The 20,417-nt window shown below is 42.6% G+C and overlaps 2 protein-coding genes across 11 annotated transcripts in view; one reads left to right on the forward strand and one right to left on the reverse strand.

Annotated features, from left to right (window-relative positions):
• MPPE1 (metallophosphoesterase 1) overlaps window positions 1-3,920 on the forward strand; it is a 41,439-nt gene extending 37,519 nt beyond the window's left edge. For 6 of the 8 annotated variants that reach the window (XM_061996077.1, XM_061996078.1, XM_061996080.1 and 3 more), the window contains 2 exons: window positions 199-379; window positions 1,820-3,920. In XM_061996077.1, coding sequence (XP_061852061.1) covers window positions 199-379; window positions 1,820-2,002 — 364 coding nt within the window. In that variant the 3' untranslated portion in view covers window positions 2,003-3,920. The remainder of the gene's footprint in view (window positions 1-198; window positions 380-1,819) is intronic. The other 2 variants (XM_061996082.1, XM_061996083.1) reach the window with 2 other exon arrangements.
• GNAL (G protein subunit alpha L) overlaps window positions 156-20,417 on the reverse strand; it is a 198,470-nt gene continuing 178,208 nt past the window's right edge. For all 3 annotated transcript variants that reach the window (XM_061996073.1, XM_061996075.1, XM_061996074.1), the window contains exons 6-12: window positions 19,395-19,449; window positions 16,716-16,789; window positions 15,749-15,807; window positions 15,398-15,518; window positions 14,033-14,163; window positions 11,312-11,379; window positions 156-5,643 (exon numbers count right to left, since the gene is read on the reverse strand). In XM_061996073.1, coding sequence (XP_061852057.1) covers window positions 5,497-5,643; window positions 11,312-11,379; window positions 14,033-14,163; window positions 15,398-15,518; window positions 15,749-15,807; window positions 16,716-16,789; window positions 19,395-19,449 — 655 coding nt within the window. In that variant the 3' untranslated portion in view covers window positions 156-5,496. The remainder of the gene's footprint in view (window positions 5,644-11,311; window positions 11,380-14,032; window positions 14,164-15,397; window positions 15,519-15,748; window positions 15,808-16,715; window positions 16,790-19,394; window positions 19,450-20,417) is intronic.

Genomic DNA, 20,417 nt, shown 5'->3' on the forward strand with positions numbered 1-20,417 from the left:
CAAAAAAACCCCAAAAGCCCAGAATTTAGGCTGAGGGCCAAAACGGGTATGATTAATATTACAATACCAATACATGTCCATTTGGAAAAGAGAAGTTAGACAAAGTGCTCTGCAAGAACATTAGAATTGCCATAATTTATTTCTGTTAGGGGGAAAACAACAACAAAAAAAGAGTTTTAAGTTCAACTTCTTTTTCAGTTGTGCCTTAATTTGTGTGCGTTACCCTTTTGCGCTCCAGCTGCTGTGGTGGTTTCGTCCCCGTTTGATTCTCAGTGGGCACACACATAGTGCTTGTGAAGTGCTGCACGCGGGGAAGATCCCAGAGATCAGCGTCCCATCGTTCAGTTGGAGGAACAGAAACAACCCTAGTTTCATCATGGTGAGTTTTAACTGTGTTTTATTTTTGTCAGATAACTTTCATAAATAAATCAACATGGCAGTCAGCTAGATTTTAAAACTGATTCTACCTGTGAAATCAAAAAATAGAAAAGATTGCCTACCCACCCAACCCACTCAGTACACTGCATCCACTCGATAAAGTACATCTGTGGGAGCCACGTGTTCTGTGTGGTACAAAGCAATGCTGTTAAAGATCTAATTAGTATCTGGGTACAAGCATCTAACATTTTCTTATAAAGAGGGTGCATTGTAAACTATTGACTTGTAAAAATAATCAGTATTGTGCACTGAACAGTAGAAAGACTAGTTTGGCTTGGTTGGTTTACCAACTATGAAAACGAGACCGTGTCCACCTCAAGCTCTTTTGCGTGGTGATCGTGGTTTTCAAACTTGTGCCTTAAACTGCTTCCCACGGTGGAAACGTTCGCCACGTGCCACCAGTCTGCCTCCTCGGGTCCAATTCACATTTGATATGGAGTGTGTTGCTTATGCTCTCGCAGGCAGTTCCAGTGCTCAGTATGTCCTCAGAGGTAAATCAATTAATTAGTTCCCCGGTTCAAAAAGAAAACGGAACTCCTAGAAACCTAGAGCAAGAAGCAAAAACTTACAGCCTGTTGACAGCGTAGTCTGAGACTTGGGGGTTGGAAAGCTTTCACGTGTTCTGTACTGCTGTTGAGTTTAGGCTGCTTAATACACAGATAACCCCAAACTTCTAAATTCATTTTTATGCAACTGTTAATATTTCATGTTGAAAGTAGTTCTGTTTATCCCATATTCCTGAGAGTAGCTGCCTTCAAACTACACACGCTCTCTGCACTCGCCAGGCAGTGCATCTTGACTGCAAAACAAGAGGTTGGCTACTTAAAGTTGCATTGTCCTCACAACTGTCAGAACTTGGCCTCAACCTGTTGTAAACTTTAATTTGAACTGCAAAGTCAAGCCAAAACCCAGAGAAGTTCTTTGTTGTTGAACAAAGTTCACCTTCAGATTTGGATTAGCCAACGTGTTTTTTTGCAGCATGTGCTGGGTAGGAGGGGGGTTTGGGGGGAGCAAGGGGCACATTCACGAAACCTAACTTTAGCCTGGGAAGGCTGCCTCCGGGTGGATTTACAGCAGCTAAAGTCGGGCTTCTCTTGAAGGCAGATCAGATGAGGAGCCCAGCTCTCTATTTATGCTAGATGGACTAGAGGGAAGATTGGCCTCTGGGCTAATGTTGACCTGGTGACTATTCCAGTTAGTGCCCAGCACTGCAAGGTACAGACTCTTCAGCCTCCTGGAGAAGGCACTGGTACTAGGAAACTGGCCCAACCCTTGCAACCCAACATAGAATTTAGAATTTGGAGATCTGACGGTCGTGGTGTTCACTCCCGATTCAGAACCCACTGTAACAGCAAAGTGACGGTCTTCATTTCTTTTCCAGGGCAGCATAACACCAACTGACTTCTCCCTCCAAAAATGCTTCCTTCCGTATGAGAGCAGAGTCTTTACTATATACTGTGCAGCAGGTGCTCTGCTTGTAATCCTGATACTAGCTCATTTTCAGCTTCTCACTTCACCATTTTATTTTGCTCAGCGTTTAATCAGTAAGCGTAAAGCAGTATGAAGAGCCAGACATCTGCATTCAGTCACTGAAATACCAAAGCTGAGAACAGTCAAACATCAGACTATATTCATGCCAGCAAATGACCTAATTTGATTGCTAGTCTGAAGGCAGGTTGCATTTACACATACTATAGAAGTCCTATACAGCTGATATGACTACTACAGGATAAATAATTAACTGAAATGAACGTTTCATGCTGTACAAAAATACTGTATTCTACAATCAAATGAGTCCTTTTCCTGCTATAATTTTTGTATCAAATATGTATATTAAAAGTGTAACTGTACATTATGTAAATCTTCTAGCCTCATCACTTATCTGCACTAGTGTCTTACCCCGGTGGAGGCTCAGTCCTGCAAACTGGAAACATTTCTCTGTTTTATTGCTGCATGGCCCTTCTCATGTCATACTTCTGTGTGTTAGGGTCAGGCAGAAACTAGACACATCAGCACTGAGAGATGTGCACTTCCGTAACCTTTTTAGGGTGTCGTATGTTAAGGGACTGTGGTTTGGGACAAGGAATCTTCCAGTTCCTGAACACGTTGAATAGTTAGCTGACTACACTTTGCAGTTAGCGTCTACCAAACAAAGGGAAGAAGCTCGTGGATCCAGTTGGCTGAGACACACTTAAAACTTGCTGAAAAAAAAATTAAGGGGACACCTCATGCTGCTATTTTTAGAAAGATGTGCTATGATGAGCTTAAGAAATGAGGGCCCTCTGGCATCCCAGAGATGTGTGTGGCGAGGGGCCCTCCGGTTGCGAGAAGGAAGGTCAAATACAGCTGCAGTAACATTATCCTAACGCCTCGGCCCTCAGTGTGCGGACAGATGGGGATGGGAATGTGCCTCATTGTAGGTTCCTGCAGGGCTGCCAAGTTCTGTGAACTGTATTGTGGAGTCATGTTTTGAACAGCACCGTCTCCTCTGTGGGGAGGTGGAGGCCGCAGAGCCAGAGCTGGGCCGCAGAGCCAGAGCCAGGCCATGGGCCCCCGCTGGGCCGGCAGCACTGAGAAGGTCCAATCTGAGCTCGATGCCTCTGTGTGCTGCTTACGAGGGGAAGATACGACAGACCTAATGCTTCTCCTCACCTGCCCCACAAAAACCAGAGGGACTATTTCACACCAGGACCAGTTTTCCTGTTGACATTCCTGCAGAGGCTGGGAGCTCTAACCCCAACTCCTGGGCTGGGGGCCGTGCTTTCTACAAAAGCCTTATCTTTTGTCGTTTGCTCCGCTACTGTCTTTGGCACGGGAAGCAAGAGAATCTTTGCGTTGTTCGGGAGTTTTGTTTATTATTACCTTATTCCACCCAGCCTTTGCCGTTCTGGGAAGTATCTGCTGACTAATTGAACGTACAGCTCTAGCAGGGTATAGGCATTTCTGGGAAGAGGAAACGGCCATATTATAGTCTCAACAACGGGACTGTTTATCATCAAATAGAAACAAATTCTCAACTCGTCTGTAGTCTGAATTTAGAAAGATGACTGACTGGGCTTTGTAACTAATGAAGATGCTTACAGGGAAAAGTTAATCAAACCTACTGATTTATATGCCAATGTGAGGAATAATGTGTTAGGTCTTTATCTCTCCCTAAATTTAAAATGAAGTGGGAAGAAAGGTCCGAAGTGTGACAAAACACTCTGTAAAGTAATGTAGTCTAACGCTTCTCTAGGTTTCTGTTATTGCAACTGTAATTGTAGACATTTGTACAGGTTATCTTGGACACAGGAAAAGTATATAGTCACAGACATAAAACACCTATGTATAAAATATAAAGCAGTGTTATAGTTACTAAAAAGGACATGCCTTATTGCTACAGCAATTCTTGCTTTTTATATATTGTACTGTACCACAACTTGTTTCGAGAATGTCATTTGCATAAATTATTCAAGTTTGAGAAATATTCACACGTTTTGATTCTACAATATTTAAAATAAAACAATTTTCTAATGTGTCTCTTTATTAAAAGAGAAATAAAAATGTCATCTTGTAATTCTCTCAGGCCAGACACAAGGGTTTTTACACCTTTTTTTGGTATTTTTTCCTCTTTTTTTTCCCTTCTTTCTCGCTATTTACTTGCACAACGAAAGCCGCTGTTGGTACAAAGATTGAAGAGCTCTATAGAATGGTGCTTCACACGTTCACAATCGGTCTGTGCAATTGTGAAGTTCTATGAGTGACCAAAGAATTACCAAACATATCTTCTAAATAGAAAGGAAAATAAAATAATAATAATAAAACCAACTCCTTGGTTCCCATTAAAACAACACCAGGTTGCGATTTGGACACTTGAATGAATTCCAATGTTTTAAAGCTGAGACTTCAAAAGAGAAAGGCATGTTTGCTGCAACATCCGGTGACTGTAATACCTTACTTGGAAAGGTAAGTGGTTAATTTGCATAATTTATAATTTTTATACTAAAGAGCATTTTTATATAAACCAGAAAAAAACCCCTAAACTCTACAGATAAAGTTCTTACCTCCAGTCACTGCTGCAGGTAAGGTTGACATCAAGCTGTACAGCGCAATCAAAAACATACTTACATCTTAGCTCATTTTACAGGTACAGCCATAATCAAGGCACAAAGATCTTCTACAAGTATTTTTCTTCAATAAAGTTGTACAAAATAATATTACATTTTACAGTCTGTACAATATAATAAACCAGCAGTAAAACAAAAAAATATATATAGGGAGAGGACTGTTGTCCAAGAATGATCGGAACTAAAAGGATCATTTGTGGACAGCACAAACAACGTAAGTGAGGGTGGTAAATTCTCTGCCTAGATGTAACAGGCTGAAAAGTAGCTGTAATTCAATTGCCTGAGGTGTGCAGAGACGCTTAGCTCCAAAACCCCAGAAAAATTGCTTTGTCTTCACCGTTCCTCTCGTTATCTACTCTACTTCCTGTGCCTGTAACGGCTTAAAAGAGGAGGTCACTTTATCAGTTGACCTGCAACTCAGAAATGCTTAAAAACTGTGACAGAGTAATAAATATTGTGGTGCTGCTACATTGTGTGTCTACTTCCTCAACAGTATTTAATAACCTGATACAAAGTGCATTAATCTTTTTTTTTCACCCATCAAGTACTCTTCAATGTCATGTTAAAAAGGAAACCCACACAGAGGGACGGGTACGACTTTAGTGTCATCCGGCTGACATACCAGTTTGAGCCGACGGTAACCTGCTGGAAAAAATTTAGCAGGCCACGTTCGGTTAGAAAAACAAAACCTACGGGAACAGAGGTAGCCAAAGGGCTTAGTGGAATGACAAAGAAGTGGCATGTCAAAATAAAGCACAAAAATAGTCCCAAAAGCATGAAGGAAAAACAACCCCAACTCGCTTCAAATCAGCTTTAAGGTTAAATAATTAAAGTAAACAAAGTGAAGAGACTGACATTTCTATAGTATATTCTTCCACCCTGTGTGGGGTAGCATCAAGAGAAAGAGTAAGGAGCAAAGAATTTAAAACCACAGGTTCCACGGTGATCCCCCTCACAAGAGTTCGTACTGGCGGAGATGCATCCTTTGAATGATATCTCGACAGTCGTTGAACACTCTGCGGATATTTTCTGTGTCCACTGCACACGTAAAGTGTGGGTAGCAGTAATGCCGGCCGTCCCCGCTCGCCGTGCTTATCCTCTGTGGAAACAGGGAGGGAAGAAAAAGGAGTCAGGCACCATGCCACCAGAATCACAGAATCACACAATCATTATGGTTGGAAAAGGTCATTGAGTCCAATCACTAACCTCACACTGCCAAGCCTGAACTAAACCGTGCCCCTCAGCACCTCATCTGAGTGTCCTCTGAATATCTCCAGGGATGGTGACTCCACCACCTCCCTGGGCAGCCTGTTTCAATGCTTAACAACCCCCTCGGTGAAAAAGTTACTCCTAATGTCCAATCTAAACCTCTCCTGGTGCAATCCTCGTGTCATGTCATTCATTACTGGAAGGAAGGGTGACATCTTAGTGGTCTATTGACAGGGAGAAAAGAAGGGACAGAGGGAAGGAAGGAAGCAAGCTTGTGGTATGGATACCCTTTGTAGATAGGGATGGGTAAACTAGTACTTTCTAAGAGCCACTGATGCTTTATGCACAGGTGGCTTCATGTGCACAAGCCAGTATAATTTGCACATCACCTTGCAGCTAATCCTTGTCACTGCCAGCGCTTCAGTGTGCCGTGCAACTGGCCCAGGAATTATTTTCACTTCTTTTTTTGGTGCCACCATGTGGCAACCCTTGAAACAAAATTGGCAACATGAAACTGAAAACCCAGTTGAAAAGCTCGTAGTGGCAGAGCACAGCATCCTGCCGCTTCAGCTTCTTGAAGCCAAAGGCCCCTGAAGTTACCTTTACTCAGAGCACCTATTAAGCCACTTGAAGACTTGGTATCATTGCGACCAGAACACAGTGGAATTATCAGAGTGGCCAGGTTCCCATTGAATAATAAAACAAGGACAAATCCAGTAAATGTCTGACTGTGTAGAATTAAACTTTTGCCAGGCTACTGCACAACTTTTTTGGCTGCTAACTTAAGCTACAGCATCACTTCACCTGTGGTTACTAATTTCATTCTGTATTACTATTGTATGGATAAATATAAATCTGTTCTAGATCATTACCTTCAAGAACAGAATCACAGAATCATTTCAGCTGGAAAAGACCTTTAGGATCATTGAGTCCAACCCTTGTCCCAGCCCTATCAACCACTAGACCATTTCCCTAAGTGCAACATCCAACCGTCTCTTAAGTACCTCCAAGGATGGTGACTCCACCACATCCCTGGGCAGCCTGTTCCAATGCCTGACAACCCCTTCAGTAAAGAAATTCCTCCTCATATCCAGCCTATATCCTGATATATATGGAATATCATGAAAGCAGAAGGTCGCCTCTCGGGATGATAATTTTCATAAATATTTTCCCAATTTTATTACAAATTATATTGCCTAAACAACAAAAAACAATGTCTTCTCTCTCTCTCTGGCTACACTACATATTTTTAACACGGTGACTTATTTTATATGTAGGACTGACCTTTAAGTACCTGCAGCTACAGATATGTGAAACTATAAACATTTAGAAGCCATGATTTACAGAATTAGATCAACAAGAAATTGCAGAGTTTTGCAGGAAACTTAGGTAATGGTAGATATTCAAAATGAATTAAATGGGAAGTATTCCATATATATATATATATATATATATATATACACACACATTAAAAATTATTTTCTTCTTACTAAGCTACTCAAGGCTTACCCTCCTTAAAAATATTAATTCAGTAATGTATTCAATTGACAGGTAAGTTGTTCAGACCATATCTGAAGGATGAAGTGTACTGAACAATAATAAAACATGAAAAAACCCAAAGTTTTACAAATTGCTGCCAATGGTGGCAAAAATGCTGAAACTCAATGAAAAGGTAGATTGTATTTGTCTACCTGCAAAATCTTCCAGAAGGGTTTGGGGAGATCTTTGCTGTCTTGCAAAGTCTGGGGGAAATCAGAGCCTTAGGAACCCAAGGGACGAAAGGACAGCTGTATGCATGGACCTTTAAGATGATGCTAACTTTAAGATAGTAAAACAAACAGTAGTGTTTCTATTTTTCATACAATAGCTGTGTTTTGTCCTGCAGATCTGTTCTATATCACAGTGGTATAATGGCACCACTCAGATGCTGCAAGGAGAGACCAGTTACTCAGACTTAAAAACAATAGTGTCCCCCAAAAGATGGTCCAGTCTGCCTCCCAGCTACTGCTGCACTTTTTCATTCTTAACTCTGAAGCCTCAGAAGAGTTCAGCCTTGGCCTATTGCAGGGGTCCATGGCTCTTTCGCTCTGCACTGTTTCAGACATACATCTCTACATGCAGCCTTTGGCTGCTGTTGTCACCTTGCCTTCACCCCAGCCCGCGCGCTCCCTTTGAGCAGCACGATCTCAGCACGCTGGAACAAGTGCATTAACGTCTCTGTATCATCTGCACACAGCACTTGTGTACTGCAAGGATGCCAGAAAGGATCAGACTCCCACTCTGATGTGCTCTTTCCAGGACTAAATGTTACGTGCTGTCAGCGAGGGACAAGGCACAAACGCTTTCAGTGCCACCCAGGTGCGGGCAGTAGGGAACACGCCACCCTTTTCTTGTGCATTTCAGTAAAATAAGTCTTCTTCCACTGCTTGTGTTTGTCATGCTCCAGTTCCGCTCATGTCTATGGTAGTAGGCCACCCACAATGTTCTGGTGACACTTGCTTACATATAAGGCATGTAGAAGGATGCATTTCAAAATGTTAGGTTTGGTTTTTTTTGGTCCCCTGACAGCTATGTACTTTTCTCATTTTAAGATAAACGCAGTATTTTCATCCCTACTCAAATCTCATTTTAATAGTAGTGTGTTACTTAGCACCAGTTCAGAGGGGAAAAATGCTATCTCCTGGGACAGCAACAAAAGAACACTTGTTTTCCTTTAACAGAAGCAGAGGTATTTGATACTTGCAGCCCTATACTGTGAGGATCAGGACAACAGGTTTCAGTGAGGGGCCAAACATGTGATTTGAGTGTTTGAACACTGATCCGTGTTTGAACAGCAGCTCCTTCACCTCCCAGATTCAGACTTCTTAAAAACCAGCACAAACCAGAGGGGCCATGCCACCAGAACAGGGACAGGGAGCAGCCTAAACAAGGAGTGCACAATCATGCTGCCTCCTCCAAGAAGAGCTTGGGAGGACAAATGATGTGCCTGAGCTGAAGTAAGGAGAAGTTCCTACAAGAACTGTCCTACCAGCCCTCAGCCACTGCTCCCCCCGTTACAAACCAGTGGTGCTGAGCAGCCAGGCCTGTTGCTAAAGCCCTCAGAGGACACAAGTCTGAAATCAGGAGCTGATGTATTTTGCCACTCATACACTACCATGTAGTGACAGTGTTGGAAATGTGTTTATATTTAACCTTCTAAAATTCTTTGACTTGCACGCTTTAAACTTGGCAGTGCCAGTGTCTACAGGCAGGTTGAGTTTTATAGGGTGCAGCACCATAGTGGTGATTTTCACACATATCCACATCCTACGCAGACCCACTGCTGTGATAAAAGTTGCAATAAAGCTTATAAATGAATAGAAGTGGATTTCTCTGAATCATGCCTGAAATTAACGAAGTGGCAGAAGGGTCATAAATGAAGACACTTTGAAAGGAACATATAAAGCAGAGCTAAGAAGGCCATATGTAGAAAACACACATCTTCCTTGCACCTGGCTAAGGACATCAGACCAGTCTGCACATTGAACATGTTTCCCTTGACCCCTTGTCCTCCCTCCTTTCTGAAACCACATCCTTTTGGGTCTGATCCCAAGAAACTGGGAGCTGCTGTTTCTACTTGTCCTTTGCCCTTCCTGCTGGGCCCCTGTGTGGCCTCTGTTACTCAGGGCACACACAGGCTGTTTGTAACGTTTGTGGGAGCAGAAACACTTTGCAGGCCACTCATTTCAAACAGCCCAAGAGTTTAAAGCAGCTGTTCAGATGACCATATCCCTCTGTTTCTTTACTTGGTGAGAAACCAAGCACAAACCCAGGAGAGAGACACACAGATACTGCTTATGGACGAGATGCTCTCTGCCAGGCCTGCGGCCGCTGTGGTAGCAACAAAGAAAGCTGCTCGGCCCCTGGCAGCCATGCAGTGTTTTTTTATGTGGTTGCAATGCCTACAGCCCTCACCCTCCATGTTTTGTAGGTGGCTTGTTTCTGCAACGCCAGTTGAGTCATGGCAGGTAAGGATCTTGCTGTTGATGTGGCATTTCATTTTTAACAATGAATATGGATAAAGGTTGGGAGTTTCACCCTAGTTTCCCCATAATTTGGTGCCTGTGGACCCTCCTTCCAAACTGGATAACATCACCTGCTTGACAGCATTTCAGCATTATCACTAGATAGATTTACTTTGAAGTGGGTTTTTTTTGGTAACTCTTATGTTAACACAGCACAATCTGGTATTTTGCCTCATAATCATAGAATCAGAGACTCATAGAATGGTAGGGGTTGGAAGGGAGCTTTAGAGATTATCTGGTCCAACTCTTCTGCAGAAGCAGATCCACCTAGATCAGGTCATTTAGGAACGTGTCCAGGTGGGTCTTTAAGACCTCCAAGGAAGAAGAGTTCACACCCTCCCTGGGCAGCCTGTGCCAGGGCTCCCTCACCCTCACAGTGAAATAGTTTTTCATATGTTTCAATGGAACTCGGTGAATAGAAATTCCCGAAGTCTGAACACAGTTCATGGCTTCTCTTTCATACTGCATCAACAGCTGTAAATTCTAACAATACTTGTAAATGCATTATGACTTTAAAATTCTTAATTCTAATGATTAAATTTGTTCTCTCAAAAAACCCCAATACAGTTTCTACCAGTAGGGCAAGATGGTTGTGCTTTTGCTTTCTGTTACTGCTTCACACTGTGGAAACAACTCGATACGACTGAAGTCATAGGTGATACTGAATCTGTCTCTGATAGCAGTGCTGGGCTGTGATGGTGTGCCTGATAACTGCGCCTGTCTGCAGAATGCAGACAACACCTCTTCAGCTTCAGCTTTGCAGGAAATCTTAATTACAGGAATAACTGTGACCACACAAAGAAACTTTCTTACGATTCCTCAGTAGGGCCATGACATCAGTCCTGGAGAAAGGCAAACCTCCTAAGAGAAACCTTATTCAAGGATAAAATCTGGGGGTTTTTTGTTCATTCTCTCTTGCCAAGGTGACCACTGTCAAAACCCTCAGAGGAATGCAGGATTTAAAAAAAAAAGTCAATTTGCTTAAATATGATCTGGACTGATACACAAAACAAACATTCAAGGCAATATCCAGCAGCACCTTACAGGTAAAGACAACTACAAAAAACCTCACTGACAGTGGAAATAGCGCTTGGTTTTGTCCCCCTGCACAGACAGAGAGGGATGCTGGCACTCACACCGAACCTGGCACCAAGCCCGCAGGCACATGACTCTATTCATCACTAGCACTTACTTGTTGTGTGACACTTTGCAGGGCAGGTGACTTTACATAAAATGGGCATCAAAATGTGCAAGTACCAGGGAAGGCTCTGCAAAATGGGCTGCTTTTTAGCAAGGGGGTTAAACTAGATGATCACTAAAGGTCCCTTCCAACCTCTATCATTCTGTGATTCTGTGAAAAGAATTAGGGAATTGCCAGATGTTCTCCCCTCCTTCTACCCTTACGCAAAATCCCCATCAGGTTTCCCTCAGTAAACTAGACCATCTGCCAGTATTTCCTATGATAGAATTATACACAAGATCAAAATTACTCACTAAAAACTCATCCCGGATGAAGAACTTGGCTCTTGTGACTTTGGGGTCTTCTCCTGCATCTGGTGTTGCTGTTGAAGTAAAAGTAAATGACATCAGAAACACAAAAAGCAACCAACCATCTACTTTTCATAATACAAGATTTAATAAGGAGGAAATATTCCTTCAATATAGAAATCAAAATGTTAAAATATCCACAGGAGAGTCCCAAAAAAAAAATTCTAAAATGGAAGGGTACTGTAAAACTTGACTGTGCATTTAACATATTTTAGGAACCTGAGAACTACTGAAATCGTAGCAACAATGTCATTGGTCATATAATGAAGAAGCTTACTCACATCCACAAGTTTGTTCATACAGATACAAAACAGTGGGAGTTAGGGCTCAACTTTTATTGAAAATATGACTAGAAAAAGCAGCTGAGCTGTTCAGTTTCTGCAGCAGAACAAGGTATCCCAAATAGAGCTTCTGCAGGCAGGAATTTAGGTTTAAAAATAGTTGGTCCAAGATTATACTTGAAAAAAATGATAGCATCAAAAGATCTTTTTTATTTCCAGGCCCCAAGTCATCAGGATACTTAGACAAACTGCCTATCAAGTGCCTTTAGATTCAATTCTTACTTAACAGGAGACTCACTGGTCAGTACTAACATTTTGTCAGCAGATGAAGTAATCTTTATCTAGGCCATGGAACAACCACATTTACTCTGTGAAAAGCTATAGAGTGGAAACTATAATTTTCCTTCAGTATGGTTTCTCCTCATCTAAGAGATCAAATCTGATGCTTATAAACACAACATGTTAAAGAGCAGAAGTTATCAGAACATGGAAACATATCTTTTGTCTACAGTGCTAAGAATAAACACAGAGCAGCAGCATAATCAGTACCATCTTAAGAGTTCAGTGCTGTTGCTCTTAAATAATGTCTGCTGAAATTAAAGAATAAATGAATGAATATGGGTTAAAAATGGAGAGATGCCTCATGTATGAATTTTCTGGGTCACTCTGGATGTCTGCTGTGAAGTTCTGTTGAGAAACACCAAAAGCTACTTTATTCTGATAAGTGGTGGCTTTCTATAAAAAAATGCTGCAATTTTACTCAAACTCTGCATATATGTGGTGTATGTTTGGGTGAGGGAAATATGAGTGATGGTGACAGAAGATTTACTTCTGAAAGCCATTAGCATTATAAAACTGCTGTCAGGTTAAGTCAGATTTTAGGATAGTTTAGTTATCCTCTCCACCTGAAACTCAGCATTGAACTCCTGCAATTTGAGATCTTAATGAAAGCTGAAAATAGCTTATTACCATAATCACTTCTATAACCTGTTGTTGATGGTTAGGGGAGAACAAAAGCCTTTTCCAATAGGTCGCTGCAAGCACTATGCCAGGGCTGACAGGTAAAGCAGAGCCTGGTGGTCAGAGAGTGCAAGCTGCACTATGTTTGCTACAAACAGACCTGAGATATTTGGAAGCCTTCTGCCTGGTAGAAAAACAGAGTATACCGGAGTTTACTTATGCAATATGTTATTGCAGTGATCATTGCACTTCTTGAAATGGTAAGAAACCCATGCTAATTGGTCCACCTTCACAGCTCCCCTTTATTGTTTTGGTTTTCCTCCATGAAAGTTCCATTGCTGGCCTGCTGGCCTCGCTGTCGGTATTTGCAAAGGCCAAAGTTTATAGTGTTGGAGGATGCAGAATCACAGAATGGTGGGGTTGGAAGGGACCTTTAGAGATCATCCCATCCAACCACCCTGCAGATGCAGGTCCATCTAGATCAGGTCACACAGGAACACATCCAGGTGGGTTTTGAAAACCTCCAGAGAAGGAGACCCCACATCCTCCCTGGGCAGCCTGTGCCAGTGCTCCATCATCCTCACAGGAAAGAAGTTTTCCCTTGTGTTTAAGTGGAACATTTTCTGTTCCAGTTTATGTTCATCAGTGCTTGTCTTGTTGCTGGACACTACACAAAAAGCATGTTGGCCCATCTTCTTGACATCCAAACTTTAGGTACTTGTGTTGATGCGGTCTCTCCTCAGTATTCTCCAGGCTAAACAGCCCCAGTTCCCGCAGCCTTTCCTTGTATGAAAGATGTTCCAGTCCCCTGATCATCTTGGCAGCCCTGTGCTGGACTCTCTCCAAGTTACTTGTCCCTCTTGAACTGGGGAGCCCAGAACTGGACACAGGACTCCAGATGAGGCCTCACCAGGGCAGAGTACAGCGGGAGGAGAACATCCCTTGACCTGTTGGACACACTCTTCTTGATGCATCCCAGGATGTCATTAGCCTTCTTGGCCACAAGGGCACATTGCTGGCTCATGTTTTGTTTGTTACGTGGATGCAAAATACGTTTGACCAATCCTTAAACAAGTTCAGCACCACAGGGAGAAGCATCTGACAGGGGAGAGACATGCCCAGTAGCTTTGCTCTCCTGAGACCGTGGATTGCTCCAAAGCAGGGGAAGGCAGGTGCTCTGGAGCCAGCACCTCATATTCCCCCCACAGCCTCCCCAGCAGTAAGTCCCTTCAGAGCCTGCCTGTGCTGGGGCACCTTGAGCTATGTGTTGCTGGCATCCTCCTTACCTGACCAACAGTGGGTGTAAAGGAACGGAACTTGCTTGTCAATTTGAGTGTGTGTGTGAGAGACAGACAGAGACAGAGAGAGGAACTATGGGGCTGGGCTGTGCCAGAAAGTCCAACCGCTGTGTGCTGCAAAACCTTACCATCCTCAGGTACAGTATAATGCGCGTATTCAGGAAAGTAATCCTCAATTTTTGACTTCCCTGCCAAGACTTTTTCAGCCAGCATGTCCTGTTTATTCAAGAACAAAATGATAGAAATGGTCCGTAACCACCTGTCAAAAACAAACCAAATGTTTGCGTTACCTCTGATGCGTTAATCAAGGAAAACACATCACTTCCACAGAAAACTTACTGGCTATCCATGCGTGGACAGAAGTGTGGAACATACTTCAACAGAAAGAGAAAAGGTCACCTGAATTATTGTTTCAATTGGGTTGCACCTGTGCTGTGGGTATATTTTTAGGATCTGTAAATACATTTATAGAAACTGCAGTAGACATTGCTGAAGTGAGCAGTCTTCCAACACCGCTTTCTAAATTATCCTTTTGATATCGAGTTGGGAAAATGATGACATTTCCTCAATGCACTTGCAGTCCAAATCCAGACATTACTGTCTACTTTGTTTGGTTTTGCTGAGGCAAGAGGACTGCAAAGCTGCCTTTCCATAGACTGCTCTATCTTAACTATTGTTCATCCACACAGACATCCCGTCCTTTCAGGTGGCCTTATGACACCTGAGGAATTGAAAGAAAATAATCTCCTTTCTTCCCGAATTAATACCTGGCTGTGACTGTGATGACGTGCCTTTGGGACTTGCACCTAACATTTTTCCTCACTCTACCTTCAAACACTTGTCAGTGCAGAGCATCCTCACAGGTATGTGCTGAAAACTTCAATATCTTATTTTGTGTACTGTTTTAACTTATTCTCTACCAGGAACCTATTTGGATTGCTAATTGGTTACACACCTTTAATTTACATGCACTGGGGCAGAATGGCAGTTTAATGGCAGTTACAATTAGACTGGATATGGGAGACCATCCCACAAGGCAGAGGAACTGCATGCTCTCAGAGACGAGTCTTCTGAGAGTGACTGCCCACATGGGTACCGAGCGTGGAGCCAGTCAGTGCAGGATGCAAGGCCGGTCCTGCTGCTGCACTTGAGCAGGAAGCCAAATCTCCTTTGGAGGAAGCTCTTAGTCTTGGCCAAACGGCACAGTGAGGCCAGGATGGGGTCTCCCCTGCCTCCCTGGTGGCGGCTGGCACAGGGAGCTTCCCAAGCTCTCCCTGTGCCCTGCATCATTCCAGCAGCTGCAGCCAAACACTGTGTGCACTGTCCTGGGGAGGGCTGTGCTCTGCAGGGATACTCCGACACCTGCCCCTACCTCAACGTTTTCTGAACACGCAATCCGAGCATGTAGGAAGGAGTCTCACTTGGTAAAGTGTTTCTAAGGTGTAATTGTTTCTAAGTTGGAGAGGGTGGGTGGGAAACAAAGTATGTTTTACCTATTATTCCAGATACTTTTGAAAAGGTCCAGGGATTCCCGTAGTCTGTTTGTGTTATTGTCTTCCCTTATTACCATGTTGTAGCTACTGCAAGCCACAACGAAGATGATAGCCGTGACATCTGGGCAGAGCATACAAAAAAAAGAGAGAGAAAGAACATCTCTGTTATCCCAGCATGCAGTCCTCAGGGTAACACTGCCACCACTCCCCCAACTGCCAGGAACACTTGAAGAAAGTATCTATGATGCTGGACTCCTGCATTGGTGGCACACTATCTGTGAATACAAAAACTAAGCTGCTCACACCTCAGAGAGTAAGTTAAAAATAAAAACGTGGAGTATTTTTACTTACCATTAAAGCATTGGATCCATTTTCTTCTCTCATCTCTCTGGCCACCTACATCAAACATGCTGTTAAAAAGCCATAGGATGTTATATCACTTATGTGCACTAGGAAAGTAGATGAAGCATACAGCACGAGGGTTCAGCTTAAAAATCTGACAGCCCCAAGGACAGTGGCGGTAAAATAATGCCCAAAAGGGAGAGAGATCTGCTGCTGCACTGCATGTCAAGAGCTCTGCTGATGCTGCGTTGCATGTCAGAGAGCTGCACAGCTCCACCTGCCCCAATCCGTCATAAGAAGGCTACTGAAACCATAAAACGAGAAACACTCTCTTTCCTAGGGCATACGTTGGCCTTCCCAGCCCGCAGAAGCAGGTGGCATGTAAGGTTGGCCCTACTGTGCTATAAACAAGGACAGGTTTTGGCATATTTTGAAGGACGGTGGAGAAAGTGCCTCTCTAGAAGGAGGATGTGGCAGCAGCTCTGCCTCATCACTGCTGCCACCCTTCTGGGCAAACACCAGTGAGCAGAGGCAGCCTCACAGTGGGTGTTTAAGAGAGATGTAGCCTAAAACTTTGACAAACACAGAGCTTGCAGCCCTCTGGAAGAAGGGAAATGTCTAACTCTCCTTGTCCCACTGTACAAAGAGCGACTCATGGCAGGATTCCCACTGACTTCTGCAAGATCTTATTCCCGGAAGTATCTTATGAGCTTACGGTGCTATACAGAAGAACCAGTTAGTAAAAACAGCCACAGACAACCCCATAAGACAGTATCACTAATATCAGCTCTTTTTGCATAGTATGAGGCAATTTTACCAGGACCTATGGAAAAAGAGCTAGAAAACCAAACCAATCAAATAAACCCCACCAACTCCCTCCCTGAATCGACTACCGAACCATATGTGAGCACAGACATCTGAACTAAGTTGTTAAAAAATGGGCATGACATTCAGAAATTATTACTAATAGACTTACTGGAAATTTACTTTATCTACTTGAAATCTTGTTTCAAAAATCCCTGATGTCAACACTCTGCATCTTAATAGGTCCTGGAAATGAGAACATAGTAGCTGATTAGCAAGGTTTTTTTCTAACTTCAGTTTGTTTTTAAAAGCACGGAATAACATTTTCCATGAAAAGTCTTAAATCATAGAATCATAGAGTGGTAGGGTTGTAAAGGACCTTTAGAGATCATCTAGACCAACCCCCCATTTAAATTCAATCAGACTTATTGGTAAACTTGCATTTGCCCATACTGACATTGTGGATATACACAAACATCACCTCTGCATTTGGTTTACACATGCTCGGAAAGCAAGAGACCCAATATGCATCCTCATCACCGCCCACTGAAACCTCTCATTGATGGTCACACAATTTTGTATGTGACGTAGACAATAAATTCTGAAGTTACATAAAACTGAGAAAAATGTTATTAATGCTTTAAAGTCAAGTATTCAAACGTTAGAAAACTCCAGATTCACAGTTGCCCTGGCAACGTTAATTCCGCCCTCTTTTGTACTGAATGAGACAGGAATCCTATCGAAATAATAGCTTGTGGCTGAGTAATTAAAGCTCTATTACAGAGCACAGGGGAACAGGATTTAGGTTGTAGGTAAATCTGGCATTTCTTTCTTAAGTCTCAAACTAGCAATATTTTACAACTTAAAGAACATTCTTTTAATGATTAAAATATAATAATTTCCCAGATTCTCAAAAGCAGTAGGCAGAAGCAATTTACAACGCCTTCCTGAAGCAACTAGCTCACCCTGTGCCATCCTCATCAACAGCAGCCTTTTTAATCGTGACTACCCAGCACTGCTGCTCGGGCAGTGGGTGCAGAACAAAACCAGAGGCTGGAGCAAGCTGCTGGTTGCCTGGTGGGGATGAATCCCCCTGAGCAGGCAGCTCTGGGCACGGTTGCCTGCCTGCCTGCCTGCCTGCCTGCCTGAGGAGCACTTCCTGCCTGGGGCAAATGAGGCTGCTCACGGCTGCCATTTTCTGTCACTTGCTGACATGTATTTCTTATTGGATTCAGTCATTATTTTTGGATTGTGCAAAAAAAAATTAGAGAAAGCTGGGAAAAAAAAGGAAGTAGGGATTCTTATCAGTTAATTCAGCAGGACAACTGACACAGTGTAATACGACAAAAACCCAAAACTAAAAGAGAATTCCTTCTGAGCAGAAGTTATCCACCTGCCAAATACCAAATGCCTCTTCTGATCTTTGGTAACATGAGGCATTTCTTCCCAAAGAAAACATCAGGAAAAATTTCTCAATGATGAATGACTGCTCCAGGTAGAGAAAGGCCTCCCAGGAACAAACAGGCCAACGCTAACATAAATAATGAAAGCAAAAATGAGGCTTTGCTTGACTGACTTCTTTCTCCAGCTGAGTGGTATCAATGCTAAAATCAGACCATGAGGTCTAGATGAAGCCAATCCCAGTGCTACTGCTTTGGTCTGAAAATGTCTTGAGGACCTTAATAATTGATCTTATATTGTGTTGACTACACAAGTTTCACCTTATAATACAACGCTCACTACTTTTTACTGCCTCCTGTTTCAGGAAATGGTCAGAGTAATTGGACAGGCCTGTGGTTATAGACCTGAACTAGGTCTGAAGGAACAGGCTCTGCTCTGCATACTTCCTTGTGTGATCCCTAGCAAGTTATCTCATTTCTCTGAATTTTAGTCCCTGATTGCACCATGAAATTTGGCAATTGTATTTTTTTGAGGGCATCCTCTCATTATACACCTTGCATGGTTAGACTGCATAATCCACTGCAGGGATTTTCTGCTGTCACCTGTATTTGCAGTTTATGTGGCCTGCAATCTTGGCTGAGATGACAGTGGGATACTAGCACTGAAACTACCTCAGAATAAGTTTGCAGAAGAGACATCCTGCCCAAGGAAACCACATAGTCTAAGCTCAGGGAAAGTAGCTGAAGTCATGCACCATGGTGAAGCCCTTTCTCACTTCAAGGCTGCATCTTAACCTTCAGCCTTCTCCTGAGTGTGTTTGTCATTAGAGTAGATGTATCATGATGCATCTGTGAAGAAAGGGTACTGTCTTGTAAATAAGATTTAAATAGAAACTATTCTGCCTGTAGTAGATGGGCACAGGCTGGAAAGAACGTGTCTGCACACCCACAGAGAAGTCCATGAGGTCCACTGCTGCTCCTGCTGCTCTCCCCTGAATTTGGATGCTGCACTCACTGCAGGCTTCTGCCTCTGAAGGACCCATTAGATGCACATGGGAAGCTTCCCTCTAGCTTTCCACTACCTCCACCACTGAAATAAACACTGCTTCTCTGTAGTGAAGGCTGGTGAGAGGCAAACTGTAGGCTTTTATGTTTACATTTTCTATTCCTTTCACTTTGCAGGACACAGAACATAAAGCAAGAAGAAATAACAGATCTATTAGAGGAATCACCAGCCTGCATATAGTAACAGTAAAAAACAAGCTTGCGTCACCAAAGCCCCTCTTCTTTAATATCCACTACTTAAACTGCTAGGCTGCATTTTGGTATTCTGCAGTAGGCCCTGTTTTAGCTGCTGTTGGGACTTTCATTTATTTTATGTAGTAAATTACATAATGAATTCATACAAATGGGTGTCTTGGTTCAGACCCTACCCCACTAGTTGTACTAACCTGATCTGTAGGTGTGTAGTCATCCATGCTGACGCTGTCAATTCTTTCTAAAAAGCTAGAAGAAAAAATTAAAAATGCACTTAGATATGTAAAATATTGTCTAGCATAACACTTTTCACTATCTTTTCTGACTTAGACTCCTGCTGCAAAGTAGAACAAAAGACCAATGGTAAAGGTCTGAGCCTGATGATTTACTTACATTGGTGGAGGTTACATTTTCTGAGCCAAATAACTTTTTACCCAGACTTTATTTCAATACAGTGCTTCTACACTTACTGTTATGCAGTACCTGTGAGTGCTCTAAATGCATTCAGGTGTTAGAATTTTGTGAGGTCCATTAAAAAATACTGAGACTAACCATGTCATAACATTATGTGGTGAAGGGTTGCTTTTAGTTAGCATAATGCTAACCTAGCATAATGTTTTGTTAATTAAAGTCTCAGTAATGTTAGCAGAAATGCTTGTTAACACATACAAATAGGTTTGGACTGACACGCTGCTGTCAAATACAGCAACTAAAGCGTAAGAAGTGGAAAGGAAAACTGACATTGTGGAAGACGCCAATGTCGCTTTTGTAGAACGTAGCTGTGTTTGTAGAGCCAGATACAGCAGTCAGTATATGGCACAGCTGTATGTGCTCGTAGGATAAAGGTGTGTCTGTAGAATGTAGCTGTGTTTGTGGAGCCAGGTATTATGAGACATAGCTGTATCTGGAAGATGCAGACTTGGATTGTTTGCATAAAATATAGCTGTTTACAGTATAAAGCAGACGTGACAAGGATTAGGACAAAAAGGCCTTAACATTAATTAAAACAAAAATCAATCATGTGCCAATGATCAGGATGTACTACTGAAAATCTCATTATAGGAAGGAATTAATAAATCCAAGAGAGGTGCGAGAAATCTAAAGTAGCTCACAGGAATTTTAGGCATCCCGGTTAAGCTGTACACCTTGGGAGTACCCAGGCAAAGGGGAAACAAGGGAGGGACCTTGAGGATGGCAATAGGGAATAAAAAGCCAAC

Source organism: Colius striatus, chromosome 4 (assembly GCF_028858725.1).
Source record: "Colius striatus isolate bColStr4 chromosome 4, bColStr4.1.hap1, whole genome shotgun sequence".
NCBI classification, from domain to species: domain Eukaryota; kingdom Metazoa; phylum Chordata; class Aves; order Coliiformes; family Coliidae; genus Colius; species Colius striatus.